The 27,499-nt window shown below is 46.1% G+C and overlaps 1 protein-coding gene across 1 annotated transcript in view; it reads left to right on the top strand.

Moving 5' to 3' along the window:
* Rab31 (RAB31, member RAS oncogene family) overlaps nucleotides 1–27,499 on the top strand; it is a 121,690-nt gene that overhangs the window by 80,110 nt on the left and 14,081 nt on the right. The window contains exon 6 of the mRNA XM_036173557.1: nucleotides 23,797–23,906. Within this exon, the coding sequence (XP_036029450.1) occupies nucleotides 23,797–23,906 (110 nt within the window). The remainder of the gene's footprint in view (nucleotides 1–23,796; nucleotides 23,907–27,499) is intronic.

Raw genomic sequence — 27,499 nt, 5'->3', positions numbered from 1 at the left:
AGACAAAGATATGAAGAGACGTGCAACATCATCATTGATCTGTCAAAACGGCCAAGTGGAAAACAGCGCCAGTACCTGGTGTTGGGGAGGGGCTGGCAAGATGGCTCAGCAGGTGAGAACACTGGTGGTGCAGGCCTAACTACCTACGTTCCGTCCCAGGGACTCATGGTGGAAGGAGGTAACCAACTCTTGAGAAAGTTGTCCTCCGACAAATACTTCCACAATATACTTCCACAAATACTGCATGCCATTGTGTACTTGCACTCAGGCGCCATCCTATGCACACAAACAATAATAGTAATGAATAAAATGTTAGAATATAGCAAGTCAGGTCGTCGAGGCAGACCTGGTGTGAGTGGGAAGCACTGCTAATGAGCAGAGCCTGTCGGCAAAGCTGTTCAACAGTCTCTTGCAAACCAGACCTGCAATTTCCATCTAACCAGGCGACCTCACTCTTGGGTATCTGTCATGGAGAGCTGAAATTTAGGTTCACGTGAAACATATTCATGAACATTCATAGACTTTTCTGGTAACATCTCCAAACCATAATGAGCCTAGATGTCCTTGAGCAAGTGACTGGCTAAACAGATTGTAATGCACCCACTCCATGGACTACTGCTCTGTTATCAAAGACAACAGACTGGAAGTTGGATGAGTCTTTAGGGGCACTGTGCTGCGTGAATAAAGCTATTTCATTACTGTAACAATACCTGACATAAGTCAGTTTACAGGGAGAAAAGGTTATTTTAACTCCCAACTGTGGGGATTTCAGTCTGTGATTGGTTGGCCCCTTTGCTTAGGGCCTATGCTGGTACTTTATAGTGGGAGTGTGTGGCAAAGCAACACATTCACCTCATGGTTGGGAATGAAACAGACCCAAGCTTCATAATGCTCTTCAAAGGTGTGTGAGTAATGACCTACAGTCTCTCATGAGGCCTTACTGTGAGAGTTGCCACCACCTCCAATATCAGTAATGAGGGGTTACTTACAGGAGCAGGAATGACTCAAAGGCAGTTTCATCACTGAAAGTCCACACGAGCATGGATGATGACTCATGAAAGCTGGAACCCAGCAGCATACTGTGTCACCAGCAGGAGGCTTAGGTCAAATAGTCCAGTCCAGGCAGCTTGGCTGCTCTGTGTCTCCTTAGAAGTTCTCACTGGTTATATAACCTCCTGCAAGGCCAGGCCTTGTGCATTTGGTTAGTTTCAGGGACTTTCTGAGACTTGCCAGTTGTTTACTTTGTAAGTCTTAAAGGAGCCCCCTTTCAAGGTGAAATGTTTCAATTTGGAGGAAATGGGTAGGTACTATACAAACAGGAGACTATAAATAGACCTAGGAAAATACACTTGAGAACATGTCAGTGTTAAATCTTGTTTGCAATATTATGGGATAGTTGGCAAAATGTGACCAAATTATCTTGGGGTGTTGTTTTTTTGAGACAGTGTCTTATGTAGCTTAAGAGGGCCTTAAACTCACTATGTAGATGAGGGTGACTTTGAACTCATCTTTCTGCCTCTGTCTCCTGAAAACTGACATTATAGATGTGCACCACCACATTTGACTCTAAGTATTATTTCCTTTGCTTCTTTTTCCCCTTTCACTTTCTTTACTTTGTAGGATGGGAGGCAACAATGTATGAATGGAGGTCAGAGGGCAATTTGAGGGAGATGGTTTTCTCCTTCCACCCTGCGAGCTCTGGAGATGGAATTCAGATCATCAGGTTTGGCAGCAAGCAGCTTTACCCACTGAGCCATCTTGCTGCCCACCCTCTCCCCTCAACAGAATTTTACTAGGAACTCAGGATGGCCTTGAACCTGTGATCCTTCTGCCTCAGTCTACTGACTGCTAGGAATACAGAAGATTTCCACCATGATGCTGGGTGTGTGGAGGCCAGACATCAGGAATAAGTGTCTTCTTTAGATGCTCCCTAGCTTAATTTTTGATACAAGATCTCTCACCAGTTTGGCTGGATTCGGACCTCCCTCTCTCTGCCTTCCCAGGGCTGGAGTTAGAGGCACACACTGCTGCACCCATCTTTTGAAACATAGGTGTGGGGATCCAAACTCAGGCCCTCATGCCTGTGCATCGAATTCTTTATTGACTGGGCCATCTCTAACTCCCTCAGGGTGTTATTTCTTCTAACTGCATGTGAATCCATAATGATATCAATAAAAAAATTCAGTAAATAGAATTTTGATTTAGATGGAAAAAAAGAGTAGAGTACTGGTGGGGAAAAAAAATTAGAGATACATTTTACAATTGCAAATTGCTGACTTTGCTTCTGTAGACTTGCTTGCGTTAGACACTGACCCATTCTCTCCCTGGAAATAAGTAAAAAGTTTCAGAGCCCAGCCGTCGGCCTTGGGACAAGGTCTGCAATTATAGATTAAAATAATAATAAGTCCCTGTTTAAAAATTCCTCAAAGGGGACCCAAGATAAGGACCATCTGGTGAGTCCAACAAACTAGGTCAAATGTCAGCCAATCACAAGCCTATAACTATGCGAACTCCCCTCCAGAGTAACCGCTCCCCTAGACCTCCCCGAGCCAACCAGTTTACAACTAATATTACAAAATTTCCCGCGTAACAAAATGATTGCTGAAATATATGATGATTTTTAACTTGGGCCAAACCCGGGGCACCTGGTATCTTATGCTAATTTTGTAATTTCTGCCTTTAAAAATGCTTGTAACCGCTGCTCGGGGCTCTCTGACTGACCAGGACAGAGAGCCCACTTGCGCCAGTGCTGAATACATTCCTCTTGCGTGTTGCATCTGCTGGTTTGGAATCTTGGTTTCTGGGGGAGCCCTCTCGCAGACGAAAGTATCCCAGGGCTCTGGGGTCTTTCACTGGTAAATGTATGCATTTGTATATTGTGCACACATCATTTATATATACAGCAAAACTTCTGCGGAGAGTTTTCTGATTGACATTTTGCCCACAGAGTGAGTGAAATGGCTAATTTGACTACCCAACACACACAGTGTAAAGAAGTACAGGCCAATGCTATTAAAAGCTGGCACTTAGAGGCTGGCCTTGTTGATTGGTAGAGCATTTTCCTAGATTATTTGGGGCCCAGAGTTTGATTCTCAGATACACACACACACACACACACACACACACACACACACACACAAGCATGTATGCACCACCAAGAAAAACAAAAATGGGAAGCCTGCTGTATTGGTCTTTGTCCAGAGTACATGTGTCTCCCTGAGACAGAAATAGTCTGGCAAGTGACAGGGCCTCTGACCCTAGTGGGCATCTGCCTGTGGGGAGCTCTCTGTGGCAGGAGAATCAAGCAGTTGGTCAGCCAATCTGGCTGCTCCAGATTCTGTCTGCTGGCACGCTTCTCTTCTAGGGAGTGAGTCAAATCTCCAGGCCTCAGACCTTATTCCAAGCCTGGCCTCATTTTACTCCAATCCCAAAGTGCTTTGCTCTTCCATAATTCCCAGAAAACCGGTTATTTCATTGGAGGTTTACAGAAGGACAGTGCATGGAGTTTCTCTCTCGGTCTCTGTCTCTCTCTGTATGTGTGTATAAGTGATCTAATGAGCTCACTTAACAGACATTGGTGGCATGAGCTTGTCAACCCTTAAGAAGAGCTGTGCACAGCATGTTTGGAGAGTGTGCTGGGATGGATGGCAGTGGATTGGCCTTCTGAATCTGGCAGAGTCTAAGCGAGGCCTTGAGAACAGAGGGCTCAGCAGAAGAGACACCCGTTCCTTAGTCAGTGCGCTTCATGCACATGCGAGGCTCAGAAAACAGTGGAAGTTAGGTAGCCCTCATCCAGATGCCTAGGACCAGGGCACTTTGGAGTTCAGATTTCACAATTATGTTCATGGACATAAACAGCTGTTTTGGGGATCGAACCCAAACAAACAAACACAGCTAGAGAGTAATTTTATACAGTATTGTAAATGTTTTGTGTGTGTGTGTGTGTGTGTGTGTGCATAAAGTTTTTTTTTTTAAAGATCTATTTATTTATTATGTACCAAGTGTTATCTGCCTGCATATATGCCTGCATGCCAGAAGAGGGCACCAGATCTCATTATAGATGGTTTTGAGCCACCATGTGGTTGCTAGGAATTGAACTCAGGACCTTTGGAAGAGCAGCCCTCTGAGCCATCTCTCCAGCCCCTAAAGTTTTGTGGTATTGAATTTTCTACTTATCATGTTAGTGTTCCAAAAAAGCCTCTGACTTGTTGGGTTTTGGGATGTTTGGTTAGGGTTGCTCAGCTTGTCTTTAAAGGTCTGCCCTGCTCCTTGGGGTGAAAGACCCTGAGTAATTCAGGATTTCTAGCCTCACTCCTGATCTTACTGATAGATTTTCCCAATTTGCCTGGAAAAACCCTAAACAAAAACTTCCCTCTCTGGAGGTGTGGAAAGATTGGAAGAGGACCAGAACCACAGTGAAACACCCGGGTTACGGCTCTGGCATAGTGGTGGCCCTCACGAACTCATGGCGGCTGCAATTGCTGGCAGAAAACTGAGACAGTCAACATTCAGTCACAGCTGGGGGAGGGACACACGGGTCCCTGCCTGTCCCCTGGGGGCAAGGGGGCAGGCAATGGCAGTGGAGGGCTGCTAGGGGAGAGGAAGTATTATCTTCTGTGAAGTAGCCTCTGGTGAGTTGGTTCACGAGCCATTGGCTAACCTCACACCCATTGCCATACAAGTGAGCCTATTTAAACCCAGTGAGTCACAGAGAAAAACAAGATGGTGTTGAAGTAGGAGAGGAACTGGGTAGGAGGAGGGGGGTGGGTGCTTGTGGGGGGTGTGGGAAGACAAGTCAGGGTGGAGCCATGCGTGTGATCAGAGTTTATTCTACACGTGTATGAAATTGCCAAAGAATAATTTTAAAAACTCTCTGCTGAGATGATGGTGACACCGATGACGAAACCAGAAGAATAGGCAGCAAGTCTGTCAGCTTGAGGCATGCAGTCGGAGTGGCTGTGGGAAGATGAGCCCAGGGTCTCACATTGGGCATCACTTCCCTTCCTTCCTGCTTCTGCCCTGACTGCCAGCATTGACCTTGGATAAGAGCTCTGGCCCAGATCCCAGAAGCCTGACTGCTTCCTTCCCCCCACCCAAGCATCTGCTGATGCAAAGGATTGCAAAATTGGGGACATTTAAAGGACATGCCAATATTGAAAGAAAATAAGAACCTTAAGTGCCCCGGACATGTGATGATCAGGTGGCAGCTGCTTGTGGAGCCATAACAACATAAAACATGGAAGGAAACTGGTCAAGATGGCAGGAGAGGCTAACACATGTGCAGAGTGAGTAGCATTTGGCCTGGGCTCATTCTAGCAATCCCTGGCCCCAGGCAGGCATGTGGGGCTCAGGTTCTGGAGAGAAAAGGAATCTTCCTTTCCTTGAGTCTAGGGAGCCCAGAAAGATACTAGGTGGCCCCCTAGGCCTGGTGAAGAAGAGAGGCCACTGAATGTCGGAAAAGATACAAAGAGAATTAGATAACCTCTCCTCAGTGACTTAGAAATTTCATGAACATAAGCATCCGTAAGGGAACTTTCAGACATTGTGAGTCCAAGAGCCGGTCCCAGAGAGATCCTGTGTCCGTCGGAAGAGGAAGATGGGGGCTGGGGGTGAGGGTCGAGGCAGTAAAGCACCTGCCTTGCAAACATGACGACCTGGATTCCATCCCCAGAACCCATGCAGAAATGCCAGGTGTGGTGGCATACACTTGCAGTCTCAGGGTTGGAGAGGTAGATATAGACAGATCTCTGGAGATCACGGGCATTCATGCCTCATTGGGGGCCTTGTGGACTGTAAGAGATCCAATCTCAAATGAGGTGGTTGGCCTTCCTGATGATGGCAGCTGAGGTTGTCTTGTGACCTACACACACACACACACACACACACACACACACACACACACACACCACACTAAGGTGGGGGCTAGGGAGACAGATCAGTGAATAGAGTGCTTGCTACACAAACATGAGGATCCGAGTTCCGATCCCCAGCGCCCTCCTAAAAGCCAGGCATGGCTGCATGCGCCTGTTACTCTGGTGGTGGGGGTGGTTGGTGGTGGGGGTGCTGGTAGCCGTGGTGGTAAAGGTGATGGCATAGCCATATGTGCCTCTTACTCTAGTGGTGGTGGCAGCGGCGGCAGCAGTATTTGGTGGCGGTGGTGCTTGTGTATGAAGACGGGTACACTGCAGGTTCAGTGAGAGGCCCTGTCTCAAACGACTAGGTGTAAAGTCATAGAACGAAGACACCCATGGCCCATCTGTGGCCTCTGCACACTCATTGCATGCATATATACACATAGAAAGTCCCCAACACACACACACACACACACACACACACACACACACACACACACACACGAGATAGAGATACGGAGACTTCTCCAAGTGTTCCCAAGGGTCGTCCCTGGGAAAACACTGCCCTGAGAGCCCAGAACTTACCATGAGAAGAGAATGGGGGAGGCCTAGAGTCAGTCCCAGTCTATCCTGGTCTCTGACTGCGGGCCATCTAGGTCGTGTGGAAAACAGAAGCACACACTTTTTGAGGGCCCATTTATCATTCCCACCACCAGGGCCTCCCACAGAAGTGGCTCCAGCTGCTCTCTGCCCCTCCTCTTAGGAATCTCATATTGATGACTGTTAGGAGAAAATGTGGGATTGGATGGGTTTGTCCACATCTGGCTCAGATGGAGCCACCTCCTGGAATGAGAGCTCCCTTACACCCACCCTGTGTTTGGTTGCCTTTGACTGCACAGGAATGAGGTGCCCTGGCAGCAGTATGTGCTTGAAACAGGCTGCAGGTATTTCAGGAACCATCTGCTTCAGAGGACAACGGGACCAGTATCCCCAGTGTCTCAGTTGGAGACCCGGGTTGCCTGCTTCTGCCTTGGTCTGTAAGCCAGGTTCGCCCCCTCATATTCACTAGCCAGTCTTGACCTGCAGCTTGGGAGAATTCACTCCGCCTTCCCTTCCCCCTCCCAGCAGATTCCTTGTTCAACAAACCCTTTGGATACTTCTGGATGGGAAAGTCTGCCTTTCTCAGTCTCTCGGATGCTAGCTCTGTCTCATGGGTTCTGTGTGGTGTGAGCTGCTTCCCAAGCTCCAAGGTCATCTGTTGGTGTCTCACTCCTTGGATTTCCCATTTCTGGCATCATTAGGGCTGGTGGGGTGGTGGTGGAGGAGAGCCAGCAGAAGAACTGGTACAAGGCCATCAGACAAGGTTTATTTTATCTTCTGAGGGCTATCAGTGGGGAGTTACCCAAGAGCAATGACATGAAGAATGGGAACTCCGGAAAGAAACAGGCCCTTCTCTTCAGATGGTGAGTTTGAGGGACCTTATTGTCACTGACCTCCTCTGGCCAGGATTCCTTTCATCTCCCCACCAAGGAACCAGCAGAGCCCTAGTGGGGTCGGCAGGCACCCTGCATCTCCTGTGGCATGACTGTCTCTAAGCTTTACAGTGGCGTGGCGTGCTGGTCTCTGAGGGGAGCACCCAGAGGGGCTGCAGGAGCTGCTGCAGTGAGTCAGGAATCTGGTCCTGGAGAGGAGGTTGTTCACCATGAAGAGACATCTGGGAGTAGAGTAAAAATAGGACCTATAGGTAGGGAGAAAGACATTGGTGTGCTCACTTCTAAGAAATCCAGTTACCAAATAGGTTTTGTGTGCAGCAAAGTACTGTGGGAACTACAAGAAAGGGCAGATGTATCTTGGAGAGCTGTTTGGGGAGCATTTACCCCTGCCTTACCCTCCCCCTCACAGCAGTAGGAGCAATACAAGGGCATAGTCCAGAGCAGACAGGAATTTCGGAAGGGGGACATTCATATCATCCAGCATAACTAGGAATGGCCGGGATGATGTGCCACAGACAGGGCTGTGGGATGGTGTACCTCAGTAGGGCTCTGATGGGTGACTTTTGTCAGAGGCAGGTGAGAAAGGATGATCTGGGTAAGAGGAAATTCTGGGAGCAGAAAGTTCCCTACCAGAGCCAGAGGTGGGGATGAGCAGGGTGAGCGGAGCCTGCGTGATAGGAAAGGGGACATGAAGACCATCCATGTGAGCACGGCACCACGTGAGGAGGCTGGGGAAGCCTGAAGGTGTCTGGACAGTGTGCTGAGTGGCCAAGCCTTTGGTACCAGGTATCTCAGTTAGGGTTGCTATTGCTGTGAAGAGACACCATGACCACGGCAGCTCTTACAAAGGAAACATTTAGTTTGAGTGGCTCATAGTTCAGAGGTTTAGTCCATTATCATCATGGTGGGACACGGTGGTGTGCAGGCAGACATGGTGCTGGAGAAAAAGCTGCTACATTTGATATGCAGGCAACAGGAAGTAGACTGAACACTCGGAGTAGCTTGAGCAAAGGGGACCTCGAAGCCCACCCCCAAAGTGACACTTCCTCCAACAAGGCCATTCCTACTCTAACAATGTCACACCTCCCTTTGAGGGCCATTTTCTTTCAACCACCACACTAAGTAAACATTTTTCTAAAATAAAATTTTATATATGTATATTTTTATTTGAAATTCAGTATTTCACTAAAAATTAAAGTGTTTTGATTTCTTGCCTACAGCCCTAAAAGCTAGTCTTGAATGGATCAAAAAATATGTACAGAAGTTTGTTTTTTTTTTTAAATAAGCAAACCAGATAACAGAAATTGAAATCCTAGATAATAAAAATCCCATAAATTCTAAATGCCAAGAGCACAAAGCCAATAATAGCAGCAACAACAAACACCAAATGGTCCAGGAAGGTGGCAAGCCTTCCTGCCTGCAGCTCTCTGTTTATATGAGGTGGGGAGGCATGGGAGCTTCTTCTGTTGCAGAGTGTGTTCTGTGCTCAAAATGCTGTGGCCCAGCCTCTTCTGATGCTGTTACCCAACCAGGAGGGAAGTAGCTGAACATGGAGTTCCCAGGAGCCTAGAGAACACGTCTGGAATATCTTCCATCAATCAGAGGCACCCACCGTCCTAACTTTGCAATCATGCTTTGTTTTCCTTATGCTCTTAGCATCCGGGTTTGTATTTCTAGCAAACTGATTGTTTAGACTTGCCCACTTTTGAGTTTTAGGCGGATGGAAGAATTAATGTTTTATTGTATGATGGTTTGTTTCCTGTTTGAAACCAGCTTGTGAGAGTCGCCCAATGAATGCCCACTGTCATCTGGTGTCTGGATGTGGGTCTGGTTTACATGTCTACCCATCCAACTGCTGATGGGCATTTGGGTCATTCCTGACGTGGGTTGTTTGGAACATTGGTTGGGTAGCCTCATCCATATCTTACAGTGCCATGCTTAAGCATATCTCTAGACTGTAGACTGTAGCAGTCTTTGCTGGCTCATTAGGTGTGTGTGTGCTCAGTTTTATAAAGTAACGCTAGTGTTTCCAGGGTGGGCACCAGCCATGTGTGAGACTGCTTGTCCTCTCATCCTGGTCTAGTCTTGTGGGGCTTTGAGTTGTGTAAGGGAATCTGACAGTAACTTCAGCTCACATTTCCTCTGTCACCAGGAGAGTGGGCAACTCTGCATGCATCTGCTGGCCATTTAAAGTCTGCACTTGTGTGAAATGTCTCTTCAAATCATTAACAGGTTTTCAATTGGGTGGTTCATTTAAATCTTATTTATTACAATTTAAAAAATATATATACTGAATGCTGTTCCTTAGTTTTCACTATATATTTAAAATACCTTCTTCAAGGGGCCGGGAGAGGTGGCTCCACTGGTGAAGTGCCTACCATACAGATATGGGGACCTGAGTTCAGATCCCTAGCACCAGCTTAAAAAAGAAAAAACAAAAAGAACTAGGTGTGGTTGCAGCCTATCTGTAGCACTAGTGAGGGGGTTGGAGGAAAGGGAGAAAGAGAGATCCAGACAGACTTGCCAATGGGTGAGCACTTGCTTTACAAAAGTCCTCACATCAAACAATAAGGAGACACACAATGGAGGAAGATGTCCCACATCAACCCCCAACTTTCACATGCACACTGGTACACGTCTGTGCACACATTTGTGCACGTGCATGCGTGTACACACACACACACACACACACACACACACACACACACACTACACATGCACACAGTCTCCTTCAGGTCTAGGTCCTCTCTTGACTTTGTATCTCCTCTCTCTTACAATTTATGGAAGATGATTTGTCAACGTCTTCCCCTTTTAGTCTGCTCTTTGGGGGTTTCTTATGGGAAATCTTCCCATGACCCTGTGCTTGGTGATTGGCCCTCTATGTCAACTACCCTTTACAGACTTACAAGCTTGTAATGATCTGTCTTTAGATCACACACTGTTGCTTATTTGTTTATACCGTGTGCTTTCCTCTCTTGTAGCTAGCTGGGTGTCTCACCATGATTGGTTAGACAGACCATTCTTTCTCCACGGACATGCAACCAGCCCTGTTTCAGGCTGATACCACGTGTAGTGTATATATAGATCGGTTTCTAGGTCGATATTCTGTTCTGCAGCACACTTGTCCATCCTTACGCCAGCACCACCTGACCTAATTCATACAGTTTTAGTCTTGGGAAGCGATATGGACTTGTGATGTGCTCTGTAATATTTAACCTGTAATTTTTGGCCCCAGAGAAGTTATAACAGTATGGATAAAGATATGTAATGGCCTGGTGGACTAGGTTTCTTTTTATACTCTTGTTAGAAAGCAGTAATTTATGTTTTTTTTTTTTTTTTTTGTGTGTGTGTGTGTGTGTGTGTGTGTGTGTGTGTGTTGCTCAAACTATTCCGGTTTCTGGCATCAGGAGTCCTTCCCTGTTGGCCCTTGTGTCCTTGTGCCTTACTGGTACCACAGTAAGGCAGGTAGGCTTGTCTTGTATGTATTTTTCTCTGAGAAGCCTTGGTTTCTTTCATTAGAAAATGATATTAAAACCCACAATCTGGATGTCAGGTGTGCTCGGTGCTGTGGGGTACCATTGGTTTTCAGCGCTTTCAATGAGCGGAGCTAGGAAGTACATCATTATGTGCTAACTGAAGTGTTCTCACCTCCAAGATAAAGTGTTGTTGATGTCCCTGACCCTGATTTAGAACGGCAGGCTTCATTCTAGCCTTGGAGATCCGTGGAAAGAATGTTTCAAAGCTGGTGTATTATTGAGCAGAGACCCTATCTTTTGTTCTTAGAGATTTTCTAAGAATACAAAGTTACTTCCTTTGTTTTCCTTTCTCTGCCCTTGAGTTTCAGAGTTTATCATGCAACTTTTCTTAGGAGCTAAAATTTCCTCAGTGGAAAGTTTCTTTAAAAAAAAAAAAAAGATTTATTTGTTTTAAGTGTGTGGGTTTTTTCCTGCATGTATGTATGTGCACTGCATGTGTGCCTTATGCCCATGGAGGTCATAAGAAAAAATAGGATCCCCTGAAACTGAAGTTAGTGATGATTGTGAGCCAGTCACTGGGAATTGAACCTAGGTACTTTTGCAAGAACAGTTAAGTGCTCTTAGCCACTGAGCCATCTCTCCAGCCCCTCCATGATAAATTCTTGATGGCATATATTTTTTATTTGTATTTGCTCTGTCTACTGTTCATCTGGTCAGTAGGCTAAAAACAAATTAATACTCCGTGTGTGTGAGTGTGTGTGTGTGTGTGTGTGTGTGTGTGTGTGTGTGTGTGTGTGCATGCATGCATGTGTGTTATGTGTGCAGATATTTCCTTCTTCCTGCCCATATGGGTCTCTCACTAAACTCAGAACTTATGTCGGCCATGTTGGCTGGCTAACAAGCCTTAGTAACCTGCCTGTGTCTTTGTGTCCACACTCTAGAGTTGGATTTTCAGGTGCAACCCCACTGTGCTTTTATATAAGCAATGGGGATATGAACCCAAGTGCTCCCACTTACATACCAAGCCCAAGCACTATAGCCACAGAGCTGTCTTCCCAACCCTCATCATCTCCTCAACTGACTTTGGATGCTTGCTGCTCGATGGACGCGATTATCCATGGATGTGCTAATCTTTGTAATCCTACATCCACAAGGGGCTCCATGTGGTGAGATGAAACACAGTCCAGATAAGGAGCTCGTCCCAGGCCCTGAGCTGGCATACATAATAGATGACATGGCTTTAAACCTGTCACCACCTGTCCCAGAGCCTGTGCCCCTGACCTTTGTGACACCACATACCCTAAGAAGTGAAATGGCAAACCGGATCCAGGATGAGGAATGACATCCAAGGCACCGAGAGGGAGCATTGGCTTGGCAAATCCACGATTCGCAACTCACAGTTCTTCCTGGTGGTTCTCTAGCCTCTTTAGGAGCAGCCAGAATTGTTTGAGGAGGGGTCTTTAGAGGAAAAGGAATGACCAAGTCCCTTAAGAGGACCCGTGTTTCCTGCACAGTCTTACCTCTATTCCAAATTCTAATATTCTTCATGAGAAACAACCCCTTTAAGTCTGTGGCCAAGAACCCGACACGGCCTGCTTGAATTTGACACCAGGGATTTGGCCCCAAGTGAATAGCTGTTCCTGTCAACATGATTAAGCAGGCCAGACCTCATGGGAACAGACGTTCTTCCCAGGGTACCCATGTCAAGTGCCATGATGGAAAGGCTTACGTGGATCACTGTCGCAGGCCATTGACCCATTCGGTGTTTACCCCGAAGGTGGTAGTTATTCTTCCTTTCTCAAAAGAAGTCGGTTTTAGCTCTCCCTCAAGTAAATTGATCTGAGTGTCCATATGAGCTGAGGACTCCGCTGCTTCCAGAACTGTCAGAATGGCTTTGACCGTGTGTTACGCAGACATTTTTGGTATTTGGAAAACATACACACCAATGAGAGTATAATGGACTCTGATTATTTGTCTCAGTGGTGCTTGAGGGAATGGGGAGGTGTGAGAATCCTTTTCATGGCAAATGTAGCCTCTGCAAATCCCTCCTCACAGCCTTCCTCTGCCTGATTTGATGGAATGTTGTGAATGGTTCCTGTTGCTTTTGGCTGGGGTCCCTTAAACGTGGGATGGTTTGGATGAAAATAACCCCACTAGGCATTTAACAGCCGTCTCTGTTCACTGTGTTATCGGGGGCAGCCTGGCTTTTCTTTTTCTTTTACATTTATTGATCATGTGTGTATGTGAATATACATGCACCCAATACCACAGCACACGTGTGGAAATTAGGGAAACACCCAAGGGAACTTACTTTCTCCTTCCATCTGTGGGTCTCAGGTATTGAACTCAAGGTGGCCAGCTTGGTGGCAGGCAGTGTAGCCTGCTGAGCCATCTGTAGGTCCTTGGCTGGTCCTTTAAGCATGATATTGGAATAATTGGTTGAGGAAATAAAAATACAGCGCATGGTGTTTAAATGAGATGCTAAAGGCTGTATGCCAAGAATGTAGCAGAGTGTAAAACACCTAGTTCTTGCTAATGTGGAGTTTAAGAAACCTAATGTGTGCACTAGCGATCTCCAGATGGGTGTCTGCTGTTGCCTGTCTTCTTTGCTCCCACAGGATGGCGTCTGAGTAGTGGCTGTTTCGTCATAGGTAGTACCTTCTTCATCATGGCTTTCCTATGGTCATCTCCATAGCAGTTTCCAAACTTTTGGTTTCATAGTGTGATGTTGTAAACCGAGTCTAAAACACATCGAGCTGGTGCTTTAGAGCCCAGCCCCTCCCAGGGTTACTTTCCAGCTTTCAAACACATAAGACATTGCCCGGAGGTGTGCTTCTGTGCTGAACTCTGTGGCTCTTGTTGTCTAATGAGTTCAAAATACCTAATGCTGTGGGTGGGTAACGTACCTGAAGGGCTCATGGCTACCTGGAGAGGGTCCTGGCTTCTCTTTCCATGTCCTTGTGTCTAGCATGAAGATGCTTTGCTCTATAACTTAGGTGTTTACTTCTCTGAGCAAGCGAAGACTTTTCTATGTCTGCTCCAAAGTGCCCGGACACGCCTCAGAGGACACCGTTGTGGTTCACGCCATCTCTGTGGACTCTTTCATGCCACGGCTCTCCCACCAGCGGTGCTTGCACATCTGTCTGTCTGTCTGTCTGTCTACCTGTCTGTCTCTCCACACTAACACTGCCCGTTAGTGAACATTTTAATCATTTCCATCCATGGGATGAATAGTGTGATAAACTGTATTCTTTGTTGTGATGGCAACATTCTGTTAAAATACCTCGTGTCAGCTTTTTTGTGTACATGTAATATTTCAATTTTTGAACATTTAAATCTCAGGAATGAATTCAGGCAAGAAATGAGCAAGCCTCAACAGATAAAACTTTACACTATTGCAGGCAATAAAAGAAGACTTCAATGAAAATAATGTGTATTTTTTTTTCCTTAGGTAGGATGTAGCACGAATTCTGATTGGTCTTAATAATAAAAACCTGGAGTCAGATGTCGGGGTAGATACTGAAAGATCAGAGAAGAAGTAAAGGAGTCAAAGTCGCTTCTTACCTCTGTGACCCCTCAGACTGAAAAGGGGGCCAAGCTCCTGTCTCTTCTCACCTTATATTCCCCTCTCTGCCCAGCCATATCACTTCCTGTCTCCTGTCTGTATAGACCTCCAGACCTCTATGGTTAACTGACGGTTAGCTCCACCCTCTGACCTTCAGGTGAGCTTTATTTGGTAGAGTACAAACAAAATACCACCACAGTAGGATGTCTCAGTATTGTAAAGATGTCAGTTTGCTGGAAGTTAACTCATGAATCCACTAAAGTATCAAACCAGTTACCTACATAAGAGCCACTTTGGAGGATGATCCCCAAAGTCATCTAGAAACAACAGACAGAAAAGACTAGCAACCAGTAGAGATCCCAGGGAATGAGGGAAATATACAAGGACATCTAATTTAATTGTAAAGCTGATATTGAAAAATGGTATTAAAAAAGGGGTCATTCAATAACTAGCATTGCATAACTAACTAATCGTGGGAGATGAGAGAAGATAAAAGAAAAATAGAACAAATATCTCAATATAAAATAACAAACTATAAAAGTTGAAAGAAAATGGGGCTGGAGAAATGGCTCAGTGGTTAAGAGCACTGGCTGCTCTTCCTCAAGACCCAGGTTCAATTCCCACCACCCACCATGGTAGCTCACTGTGACTACAGCTTCAGTCCAGGGAATCAATGCCCTTTTCTGACTTCCACAGGCACTGCATGCATGTGATGCGCACACACACACACACACACACACACACACACACACACACTTAAAAAAAGAAGAGAGAACAGAATTAAAAAAATCTTGGGCCAGGCAGTAATGGCAGATGCCTTTAATCCCAGCACTCGGGAAGCAGAGAGAGGCAGATCTGTGTGAGTGTGAGGCCAGCCTGGTCTACAGAGCAAGTTCCAGGCTAGTCAGGGCTACACAGAAAAACCCTGTCTCAAAAACCAACCAACCAAACAACCAACCAACCAACCAACCAAACAAACAAACAAACAAACAAACATACATCTTGGACCTGAAGTGGGCTATTTAAGTGTGCAGATGTCAGCAAGGAAAAGGATTAGTAGGACTGACTGGGCAGGAGGTGACGAGCTCAGCAGTTTTGAGCATTGGCTGCTCTTGCAGAGGACTTGGGTTCAGTTCTCAGCACCTCCATGGCAGCTTACAGCCTCCTGTTCCAAAGGAACCTTATGCCTTTTGCCTCCACAGGCACTGTACTCATGTAGTGCACAATATACTCAGGTGCACACGCACGTGTGTGTGCACACACACACAGTTATTTTTAAAAGATTGACTTTTACATGCAAAAACTTGTCAGGAAAAAATGCCACAAACAAGATCTAGATATAAGTGACATATTGAAAAAATATGGAAAGTATTTGACAGAAGGCTAAGTTCCCTAATATGTAAAGAACACCTACCAATCAATAAGAGGAAAAAGACAACACCATTAACAAACTAGGAAGGGAAGATGCAGAAGAATATTACAGAAAAATGCCCATGGCTTATGGAAAGTTACTTGCCATCCATGAATGAGAAATTGCTCAGAACTAATGTAAGGTTTCCTAAATTCAAGAAAACTATACAGAATATGACCGTTTTATTCTTGGGGCCATTCACTGAAATGAGTGTTTTTAGCGGATGGCTAACACACTGGTGTGTCCCCTCCTTGCCTGTGGGATACTGGTCAGAACTAGGAGCCCTCCCTGGAGTTTGAATTCTATACTCTGATAATTCTGTAAGAATGTGGCACCGTGTTGTCATTGTTGCTGAGACAATGTTGTGTATAAAAGAGACACTGATCTAACTCTGTGAGCATTTTGTAGCACCGGGGTGCTACATTCGACATTGTAAAGTCTGGTTGAATGAATAAGTGTAGGACTAAGGTAGCAGGGAAGTGGATACTGCGGGGCAGTTAGTTACCCTAGCTCCTTGAGCAATGCTTGGTGCCCTGAGCCTGTTCACCTGTTCATCTGAGTACTTTAGCTAGGTTGCCAGCAAGCACTTCTGGCCTAAAACCTGTGGTTGGATTGCTGCCCTTCATGGAGGTAGAGAGGGCCAGTGAGCGGAGGAAGGGTCCTGGGAACTAAGTCTCCACAGACCCCTCAGCTGGACAATGCATTATTCTGGCTGAGACCCACTGGACGGACCCCTCCTCACAGGTGGGGCTTCTGGGCTCCTGGTGTTGCGGGGAGGAGGCCCACAGGTACTTGAATAGTCCTGAAATTACAGTGAGTCAGCTGCCCTGTTGCCTGGTAACACCCTCGCACAACAAAACAGAGACCCCCTATTGGGCAGCACAGGCAAGTTGAAATTCTAGAGTGCTAAGAACACAGTGTTCCTGATCTCTGTCCCCTGCTGAGACGTCTCCAAGTGCCAGTGACCAGCTCAGGGCTTTCCACCTGAGTCCAAGGGACACAGAACTGGCTGCCATCCAGAGCTTGATAAGACCCGCCCGGGGCTGATAAGTCCAGAGCTGAGCCCACGAGGAGCCTCCCCTTGGTGTTACCTTCACCCCAGAAACCTCTTCCGGGCCCACTTGGGAGGGTGGTCCAACTTGTACCTCCTGAGTTTCCAGTTGGCCTCAGCACTAACCACACTTCCTGTTAGGTCCACATGGCCCCTCCTGACTTCCTCCTCTTTCTGTGAATGGCAACTGAGGGGATTTGCCATCTAGCATTACATCACTTAACCACCTCTGAGGTATCAAGTACAGTTGAAGGCACCTGCACAAGAACAAAGCCATGGTTCTATCTGGCCTTTGCGCCACTGCAGCCAGAGTCACCTGAGAATTTGTTAAAACACAAAGCAACTTCATTTTCCTAGGTCTCTGATTTCTTCCTCCCTTGGGTGTGTTTATTCGTTTGGGGTCTTTTGTTGTTATTTGAGACTGGCACTGGCTTACTTAGCTGAGGCTGGACCCTTCCACTCAAATTCAAACTTTCTGGCTTTGTTTGGTTTTTAAATCTTTTCCCCAGGCATGATGGTACACGCTGATCGTGTCGGAATTGGGGTGTCAGGCAGAAAGATTGACACTAATTAAAAGCCAGCCTAGTCTGGCCTACATATCCAATTCCAGGCCAGCCTGGGCAACCCGTCTAGAGCTTTATCTCAAAAACTGAGGGGGGGGGGTGATGATAGTGTCCCTAGACTTCCTAGTGGAAGCATTTCAGGCTCCCGTTTAAAGAAGCCCAGTGAGAATGACTGCAGTTATTGTGAGTAGTACCCTCCTCTTCTCCAGTCACTCGGAACAAGAAAGAGTTAAGTCAGAACCTTTGCTGCTGAAGTGGGCTGGATCCTGCTGCCCTCTTCCCCACTGTTGGGGAAGAAGTTAGAGCTGAGTGCAGGTGGGCCCCATGTTCTCTCCAGCTCAGGAGTTCACTGTGCTCAGCCGTGGATGAGACAAGCTCCTGGTATATTCTGATGACAAGTGACGAGAGAGTTGGTCCCGGGATTCAGGTCTGATAGCTGGGCAGTTAATAAAGAAAGAGGGAAGGAGTAAGGATGGCAGAAGGCAGCCACTCCAGATGTGGCGTGCTGGAGCCACAGCCTCCACAGCCTCTGCCTTTTCTATTTCTCCAGCCCTGCCTGTTTCCCACTGGTCCATGAACCCTGGAACCTGGTCCTTCCTCTGAATTCCAGCCTCCATCCTGACCACTCAGCCAGCCTCTGGCTCCTTCACCCCAGCTGATCTGAAAGGTGTGACTCAGTCTCACCAGACCCCCTGAGGAATGCTGACATTGAAGTCACATGCAGCATATGGTCAATTTGGAAAGAGGATGAGGGAGGGGCCCCTAGTGATATTTCCCAGCTTGTCATTTCTTGGTGATTCTGTATGTAGCATGGACTAGACACTCCAAAGGTAGTTTTGCCATCAAAGTTGACAGCCTCATGTTTGTATCTTGACTGTCTAGGTAGTTTCAATGTAACTGTTTCAATGCCTGTCACAATGTCCAACCTATAGCAGACACTCAGTGTGAAGAGTGATCAATACTGGATGTTAGGGCTGTAGCTCTTCTAGAGGACCCAGGTTCATTTCCCAGTACTCACATGGCAGCTCACAACCATCTATAATTCCAGTTCCAGGGAATCCATAGCCCTCTTCTGGCCCTTTGGGCACCAGATGTGTGTGAGGAGCACAGACATACATGCAGGCAAAACACTCACCCCCACATACACACAAATTAAATAAATGAACACACACTGGATATTATAACCCTTCATAGTCATAATTACAGACTGGCAGCAGCCTTTTAACCTGTGCCGTGGTTCCTCCTGCAACAGAGCCGGGGGTGGGGGGGTCCCCTGATGTGTACCACTGCACATGACGCAGTATGTTCTCACCCTGCCGAGGGTCTTCTCCCAGGTTGTCTTCACAGCATTTCAAGAGCAATTCCATTCGTTCTGACAGAGACCAGAGTTGGTGAAAAGTCCACCTACTGAGAGGCTCAGGACCATGTTATGCCTTAGTTCAGACTCCGGCTGTAAATATCCCCCAATTACCCACAGTTTTACCCAGCAGACTGCAAAGTACAGGGCTTCCACGACCTCCCTCATGTGGCTTGCTAGAATGAACACAGGAAAGCACTTCCTTAGAATTATAGTTCAGCTGTAAAGGCTGTGAACTTGGAACACCCAAATGGAAGAGATGCGTAGGTTGTGGTCTGAGGGTCAAGGAGGAATCTCTAGCATTCTTTCGGTGTACCGCTCTGGTAGTAGCTGTGTGGCTGGGGGTGGGGCTAGAAGTCTATCTCTAACATCATAGTGGGCTTCTTGGGTAACTAGCCCAATTCTGCAGCTGTCTGTAGGTCCCACACTATTAACTTCTGTGTGGTCAACAGGAGAGCTTCATAAATAAGAGATAGTCTTACCACTCCAACACTTGCCAATTTGTGGATCGCTGTGTCGGGAACCCCAGGCAAAGAACACAAATGTACTTTTAATTTTTTTATACTAAAAGTTACTTACTTGTGCGTCTGTGCTCATACACATATCATAATGTGTGTGTAGAGGGGATTGATTCTCCCCTTCTACTGTCTAGGTTCTGGGGAGTGAATTTGGGCTTGGCGGCAAGTACCTTTCTTCCAGTTATCCATCCTGTCAGCCCATGCACTGTTTGAAGCATGATAGTGAACACATTCTGGAGCACTCAAGAGTGGTTGGTCCTTTCTCTGGCCTTTGAGAGTCTACAAATAATCTCTTGCATTGTGGAAGGAAAAAGCAACTCCCAGAAGTTGTTCTCACTTCCACATGGTAGGTACCATGCCCGCACATACTCACACATCATCCATCCATAAATAAAATAAATACATGCTGGGGGTGTAGCTCAGTGGCGAAGCCTAACATTTATGAGACCCTGGCTTTTGTCCCCAGCAACGTGGACCTGCACATGCCTACACACACCAGCAAATCTAGTTTTACAGATCTTAATTTGATTTTTTTTTCTCAGTTTTAGGACCAGACAGCAATCCCATTCTCAAAAGGTCCAGCCAGTCAGATTATACTTAGAGCCAGAGAAGGGGTTGGGGATTTAGCTCAGTGGTAGAGCGCTTGCCTAGCAAGCACAAGGCCCTGGGTTCGATCCTCAGCTCTGGCAAAAACAAAACAAAACAAAAACAAAACAAAACAAAACAAAACAAAAACTTAGAGCCAGAGAAAAGGAAATGAGATATAAGAAAATGAAAGTGGCCTGGCAGTGGTGGCGCATGCCTGTAATCTCAGCACTCGGGAGGCAGAGCCAGGCGGATCTTTGTGAGTTTGAGGCCAGCCTGGTCTACAAAGCGAGATCCAGGAAAGGCGCAAAGCTACACAGAGAAACCCTGTCTCGGAAAAAAAAAAAAAAAAAAACCAAAAAGAAAAAAAAAGAAAATGAAAGTGGGGTGGAGTGACAGCTGATTGGTTACTGTGCCTGTCTGTCTTAGTTGAACAAAGCTAAAGCAGTTGTGATTGGCTGAGACTCTGACACTTTTTATAAAGCTAGGCTCCAGGTTGTTTACAAGGCAAACGAGGCTGCAATTCGGTGTCTATGGCAAACTGAAGATGTATGAACATATGAAGACAGCTGTGAAGTATACATAAGCATGGCTTGTACCCCTCCCTGCGTACCATCCTGACTCCTGCAGTTGATAGTTTGAGATAGCTTGAGTGTACCACTTATTTTTTTGCCTAGCGACACTCAGCTTACTATCATCCTATTTCAGATAATGTCACACACAGCCACTAACCTATTCTTACCTTAATCCTGGCAGAGCCTGTACTGCCTTGTGCCACAGTTGGGCAATTCCAAAGCAAAGTTGAAGAGGCCTTGCTATTGTATGTGATCTCTCTAGTGGGTTCTCTGAGGCTTGTATGATTACCAAGTTCCCCAACTCCATACACAGACAGGAGCAGGTAGCAGAGTTGACTGCCTCTTGTTCAGGCAGAGGTGAACCCTGCTCGATATATGGTTTAATAAAGACTTCAAGATGAAATTTAGAAATAGGCTAACGTCCTAAACCAAACAGGGTGAAGCCTTCAGGAATCTTCCACATGTGAAGAAATTGCCACAAAAACACTCAATAGTAGGGCTGGAGAGATGGCTCAGTGGTTAAGAGCACTGGCTGCTCTTCCAGAGGTCCTGAGTTCAATTCCCAGCAACCACATGGTGGCTCAAAACCATCTGTATTGAGATCTGGTGCCCTCTTCTGTGTACATAATAAATAAAAAAAGTCTTTCAACAACAACAACAACAACTCGATGGCAGTCACTGCCGCAGGCCGAGGCTGGTCAGGTAGGGACAGTCGGGTCCCCCGACAACTGCTCTAGTAAGGAAGACTCAGGAAGTGAGAACTCCCAAGCGTTGACTCAAGAGGCGTCTTCCATCTGACTTAGTCTTGGGACAGCTGCTTTTAGTGCGGCAGGTTCTAGTTGGACCCTTCTACAGTTGGGACCTGGGAAGTTTCCTGTCTTAGCTTGGGCTTAGTCCTGGTTGTTGTTGTTGGAGGGTTTTTTTGGTTTGTTTGTTTTTGTCCACTTGACAAAAGCTTGGGCCACCTGGGAAGAGGAAGTTCAACCTGAGAAAATGCCTGTGTCTGACTGGCCTGTCGGCAGGTCTTTAGGGGAATTTCTTGATCAATGATTGATGAGGGAGTGGTATAAGATAGCCATGGAGAGCAGGCTAGGAAACAGCACTCCTCCGTGGCCTCTGCTCCAGCTCTTGGCCTGACTTCCCTCAGCGGTAGACTGTGACCGGAATGTGGACACCAAACAAGCCTTCTCCCCCCCCCCCCAGTTGCTTTGGTCATGGTGTTTCATCACAGCAATAGAGTAAACTTAGACGGGCATCCCAAGGAATGTGAGTCCCAAAGAACGTGAGTCCTGATGCACACTTTACCCGACAACTTCTCACACCAGTCGTGTGAAGGGAGGGGAGAAAAGGAAAGGGAGTGAATTCCATCTCCTCAGCTTCATCCCAGGAGTCAGATTTGTGTGCCCTCTCTTCTTTTCCATTGTCATTTTACTCAAATATATCACCTCTCACCTCCAGCATTAGAAGAGCTTCTAGATTCTTCCTTCTAACCCCTCTAGTCCCTAGCCCATTCTCTGAGTTCTGTTTTCCATGATTGTAGAAGTATCTTCATATTGAAAACAGATATGTTGATTCCTTTTTAGATTGTTACACCCTAAAGCCCTGGTAAGAAACACCTTTGAAAGGTTAAGGTTCAGACATGCCATATTGCATCATGGTCACAAGATTTTCATTGCCCATCATCAAATCATGTCACAGATTTTATGTTTGTGAAAAGTGACAGTGATGTCTCTTGACATCCATCAGGGTGCTTAGTATCTGTCAGAAGCCACACACACACCCATGCACTTTATATCATCTCCAGATTATTTACATTAGTGTGATGTAAGTCCTGTATACATTCATTTCTTTCCTATTACTGTGATAAGGCACCATGACCACAGGCAAGTTATGAAAGGAGGTGTTTAATTGGGTTTGCCGTTGCAGAGGGTGGGAGTCCATGATGGTGCAGGAGCAGCTGAGAGCTCACATCTCCGTCTGCAAGCAAGAGCGATTACACCGAGAATGGAGAATGGCGTCTTCTGAAACCTCAAAGCCTGCCCCCAGTCACACACCTCCTCCAACAAGGCCACGCCTCCTAGTCCTTCCCAAACAGTCCCACCAACTGGGGACCGAGCATTCAAACACTTGGGCTTCTAGGGGCCATCCTCATTCATTCTCATGATGTACATAGCCTGTTGTACAGCATTGTTTAGAAAGTGGTGTGTGTGTGTGTGTGTGTGTGTGTGTGTGTGTGTGTGTGTGTTCATCTGCAATCAGTTGAGTACATGAATGTTGAACCTTCAGATGTGGCAAAACTGTCAGAAACATGTCAGAAGCTGTACACTAGTGCACTCACAGTATAGTCTTGTTAATGTCGAGTCATGTGATAGAGAAGAAAGGTGGTGGTGCACACCTTTAACCCAGCACTCGGGAGGCAGAGCCAGGCGGATCTCTGTGAGTTCGAGGCCAGCCTGGGCTACAGAGCGAGTTGCAGGACAAACTGCAAAGCTACACAGAGAGACCCTCTGGCAGAGAGAGAGAGAGAGAGATGGGACTAACCTGCCGTAGTCTGTTTTAGTTTGTGACAGAATACCATTGACTGGATAATTTAAGCAAAATATACAGACTTACAAATCTGGAACCTGGGAGATTCAATCTCCAGGCACCAGCAAGTTTGGTGATTCCAAGATGGTGTTTAGACCATGTTGGTCTGTGGAAAGGAGAACCCTGATCTTCACAGGCAGAAGGGCAAAGAGGCAGAGTGGGGTTGAACTCTCTCTCATAAATGCTTTAATTCCAACCCTCTAGCTTAATCCTCTTATAGTTCTCACCCCTCAATACTTTTATAATGGCAATTAAATTTCAATGTCAGTTTCAAGGGAACAGACATTCAAACTTCTGGAATATCCATAGCCAGTACTTAACAAACCATTTTCTCTCCAGTCTAGGAATTCACTCCTGTGGAGAAAGCACTGTTTTATAAATGTGTGTCTTGTCCATGGTTTCCAGAGACCAACTGCTACTACTATTACTATAACTACAACTTCTTCTCCTTCTTCTTTTCCTCCTTGTCCTCCTCCTCCTCCTTTCTTCCAGGCTCTCTCTCTGTATTCCTGGCTGTCCTGGGACTCACTGTGTAAACCAGGCTGGCATCCACGAACTGGGATTAAAGGCATGGACCACCATACCTGTAGAGACCCGTTTCTAAGGTGCACCCTTGCAGGTCTTCAATCCTTTATGACTGTTCAATTGTTATTCTATAGGAAAGCAAATGTGTCCTTCCCACGAGCGGTGTTTCTTTGGGCTCTGGAGTACTCGTGCTTCACAAGCAAGCGTTCACTTCTTGATGGATTTGACCTCTTTTCCAGGGAGGTGCCCTTGAGGGATGCTAAGGAATACGCTGAATCCATAGGTGCCATTGTGTTTGAGACCAGTGCGAAGAACACCGTTAACATCGAGGAGCTCTTCCACGGAATCAGTGAGTGCCGCCTTTGGATCCGCAGCCTGACTTAGCCATGCTTTGGGGAGTCGAAAGTGAGCCTTGGGATTTATCTGGCGCCGTCAGCAAACGCTGCCCCTACAACTATGAGTATATTGACACTCGCCTCTTTCATGTCTTGTCTTCTCCAACGTACTCTCCTTCCACCCCTTCCCGTGTTCCCCACCATTCTCCAGTGGATAGCCTCTTTTTCTTTGACTACTATCGTTCCATACATGTATGTGCATATATGTATGCTCAAATATATAAATACAACCTGCTGAGTCTGTTTTTGGTGTGTGTGTGTGTGTGTGTGTGTGTATGGTCTGAAGGCTGATCACTCTTTATTGGACAACCAGTAAGTGGACTCATCCCTGTGGGGTGGTGGAGGCTAATTCTCCCTCTGCCAGTGGCCATGAGTCATAGTTCCTTGTTTAGGGGTATCCCCCTTTCCGCTGATACTGCCATTGTTCTGGTCTTGTTCATACAGCCATTTTTAGGAGAAACTGCTTTACCTGAGACTTCCTAAACATCTCTAGTTCTGTACCCGGCTCTGTTCCTTTTGTATGAAAATGTCATACTCATTGCAAAGCGAGAATATATACATCTGTAATTACACTTAACGACTAAAAATCATGTCTTCTGTAGCATTTTATTTAGTATCTTGATGAAATAGACGTGGTATGGTAGAAGTCCATCCATTAAATCAAATGACTCTATGCAGACAAAGGAAGGGTGCTGTGGATATTGCTCTGTATCAATAAAATGCTGTTTGGCCAGTGGCCAGGCAGGAAGTATAGGCGGGACAAGAGAGAAGAGAATTCTGGGAAGTGGAAGGCTGGGGGAGGAGAGACGAGGCCAGCCACTGCCATGACAAGAAAGAGATAAGCCACGAGCCACATGGCAAAATATAGATGAATAGAAATGGGCTAAATATAAGAGTAAAAGCTAGACAATGGTAGGCCTGAGCTAATGGCCAAGCAGTTTAAATAATATGAATGTCTGTGTGTGTATTTTATAAGTGGGTTGTTGGACTAACAGGGCTTGGTGCGGGCTGGAGAGAAGCTCTCCAACTACAAAAGGGAACCTTTTAGTGATTTATTTTGACAAATAATTGTTCACAAAAAAATGTTTGCCTTTCATGTGACCTTAAGTCGGGAACTGGGCAGAGGGTTCCTTTGTGAAGAGCATGTTACTTTCTGTTACCCTTACTCATGACAAGTGACTGCTCCAGATCAGTTCCCAGCTCTGGGTCATGTTGTACCTCTCTTTCATTTTGGTGTTTCCCATGAGTGACTGTAACCTCAGCTGTTTACTGTGGCTAGCTACACCGACACATCTGTCTGCAGCTGTGAAGTTTCAGGCACAACAGATTTCTCCTTCATAACCTCTGGCCATGTCACGGGTGCAGGCGTCCACCAGAGAAATGCCTGCTGACCACAGGCCCAAGAACTGCTCAAAGCTCCAGCAGTTCATCAGTGTGTTTGTTATAAGAGGCTGGGAGAAGTTTCCATATCAGTGAGAAGTCGCCATTGCAAGTGCTCTGTGGGAGGATCAGAACCCTTATCAGTTATCAGCTGTCCTCAGATGTCCCAGCTCTGGGCAGTTCCCAAAGGGATGTGGGCCACTCACTGGCTTTCTTCTGCACCTGAGATCGCTTTTGTTGAATCCAAGGCCAATAGCCTTGAGGTTAGAGCTGATTTCCATTCTTCTGGTTCTGGTCTATTATTTTGGATTCTGAGAACAGCAGCAGAGAACCTTTGGTTGGTTTGTGTTGGCATAAAGGACTCATAGGCAAAGGAGAGCTCTGACCAGGATTACTTCCACTGTGTCAAAGTATGCAAAAGAAGTGTGCAAAAGGGTGATGCTGGGCCTCCCCCAGCAGTCCTGGGTCCAGTCATATGGTGTGCCTGCTGCCTTTCCTTCCATCTGCCTCCATGAGGTTTTTTCCTGCTGCTGTTTACATACACAGCAGAGAAACCTCGAACTCATTGGGCTGAATGGTTAATCTCTAGCCTGCTGTAGCTGTGATTTGGTATTGGGCACTTCATGTTCTCACAGCTCAGCTTTTTTTGTGTGTTGGGCTGTGTAGTTAGAGTTTTCCTGCCTGGCCCAGAGTCAGGACAAATCTCTCTTACCCACCAGTCCCACAGTCGCTCAGACCCAACTAAGAAAACACACAAAAATTACATTGTTTAGAAAATGTATGGCTATGGCAGGCTTCTTGTTATCTACTTTTTCTATCTTAAATTAACCCATTTCTGTTTATCTATACTTTGCCACATGGCTTGTGGCTTACCAGTGTCTTTACATGTTGCTTCTCATGGCGGCGGTTGGCGGTGTCTCTCTCCAACCTTTTACTTCCCAGAATTCTCTCTCTCTTGTCCCGCCTATACTTCCTGCCTGGCCACTGGCCAATCAGAACTTTATTTACACAGAGCGATATCCACAGCAGGGCTGTAGGAGCACATGCTCTCTGTACTGTACCTGGGTCCATTTGAGAGACCGTGAGGTTTGATTTGAACTTCCTACATTGGGCCCTTTACGCCCTCAAGTGAACTGATTCTTTCCCAGTGGTGTTAGGCTTTTCTGGTATGTTCACTCCCTAAACATTGTTTTGTATTTATTTTTGTAGGGTTTCGCACTGTAGCCTAGGTTGGCCTTGAACTTGTAGACATGCTTCTCTCTCAGCCTCCTGAGCACTGGGGTTACAATCAAGAGCCAGCACAACCAGCTGCAGACAGTTTTAATGAGCTACCTCACCTGTTACCCCAATGCTTCTGATTTATAGTTCTTGTGTTTTGTTCAGTGGGCTCCTTTAATCAAGGCGAGGCAGGGATCAGACAGGAAGATGTTTTTCACATGCGTCAAATTCACCTCACGATTTCTACACGAGGGTACTCTCTGAGCTTGATGAAAGTCATTATTTAAAAAGTCAGATAAAGACCTCAGAGAGAACAATCCTGAACCCCAAAGCCTAGATACTGAGTATTAACATCTCAGAGTGATCCCTTTGTATAACTCAACCACTCTAAATCCCTTTCCATGTCAGAGATCTCTGTGGTTCAGATGTAGATTTTGAATAATTAGTTCCTCATTTTCTAATGGTCTACATCATTTAGAAAAACAGTCTTTTGCTTAAGCAGGGAGTCATTTCAGCTTCAAAGCAATTCCTACATAAGCCCATGTCTCCCCTTCTTCCACGTCAAGTAAACAAATGTTTGATTCTGTGTATTACAATTTAGTATAACTTAGCAAATAAAGCATGGCAGACTATCTAGTCATGTCACTACATCCATTATCTATCTGTCCCTCATCTCTCCTCTCTATGCCTTTACACTTCCGTCTACTGTCTATGTATCGGTGTCCATCCATCTATACTTCTAGCTATCACTATCCACCTGTCTATCATTTTCCATCTCTTCCCATTATTTCTAGCTATCCATCTCTGTCCACCCCATTCTAGTATATCTGTCTCTATTGATCTATTTGTCTGTCTGTCTGTCTGTCTATTATCTCTACCCACCTACTTCTACCTCTGTCTCTCCCAACCCATACCTGTGAGCTCTGATACTACTAGGAGCTCTTTGGCT

This window comes from Onychomys torridus, chromosome 23 (assembly GCF_903995425.1).
Source record: "Onychomys torridus chromosome 23, mOncTor1.1, whole genome shotgun sequence".
In the NCBI taxonomy this organism is placed as follows: Eukaryota; Metazoa; Chordata; class Mammalia; order Rodentia; family Cricetidae; genus Onychomys; species Onychomys torridus.
This window is presented reverse-complemented; position numbering and strand designations above follow the sequence as displayed.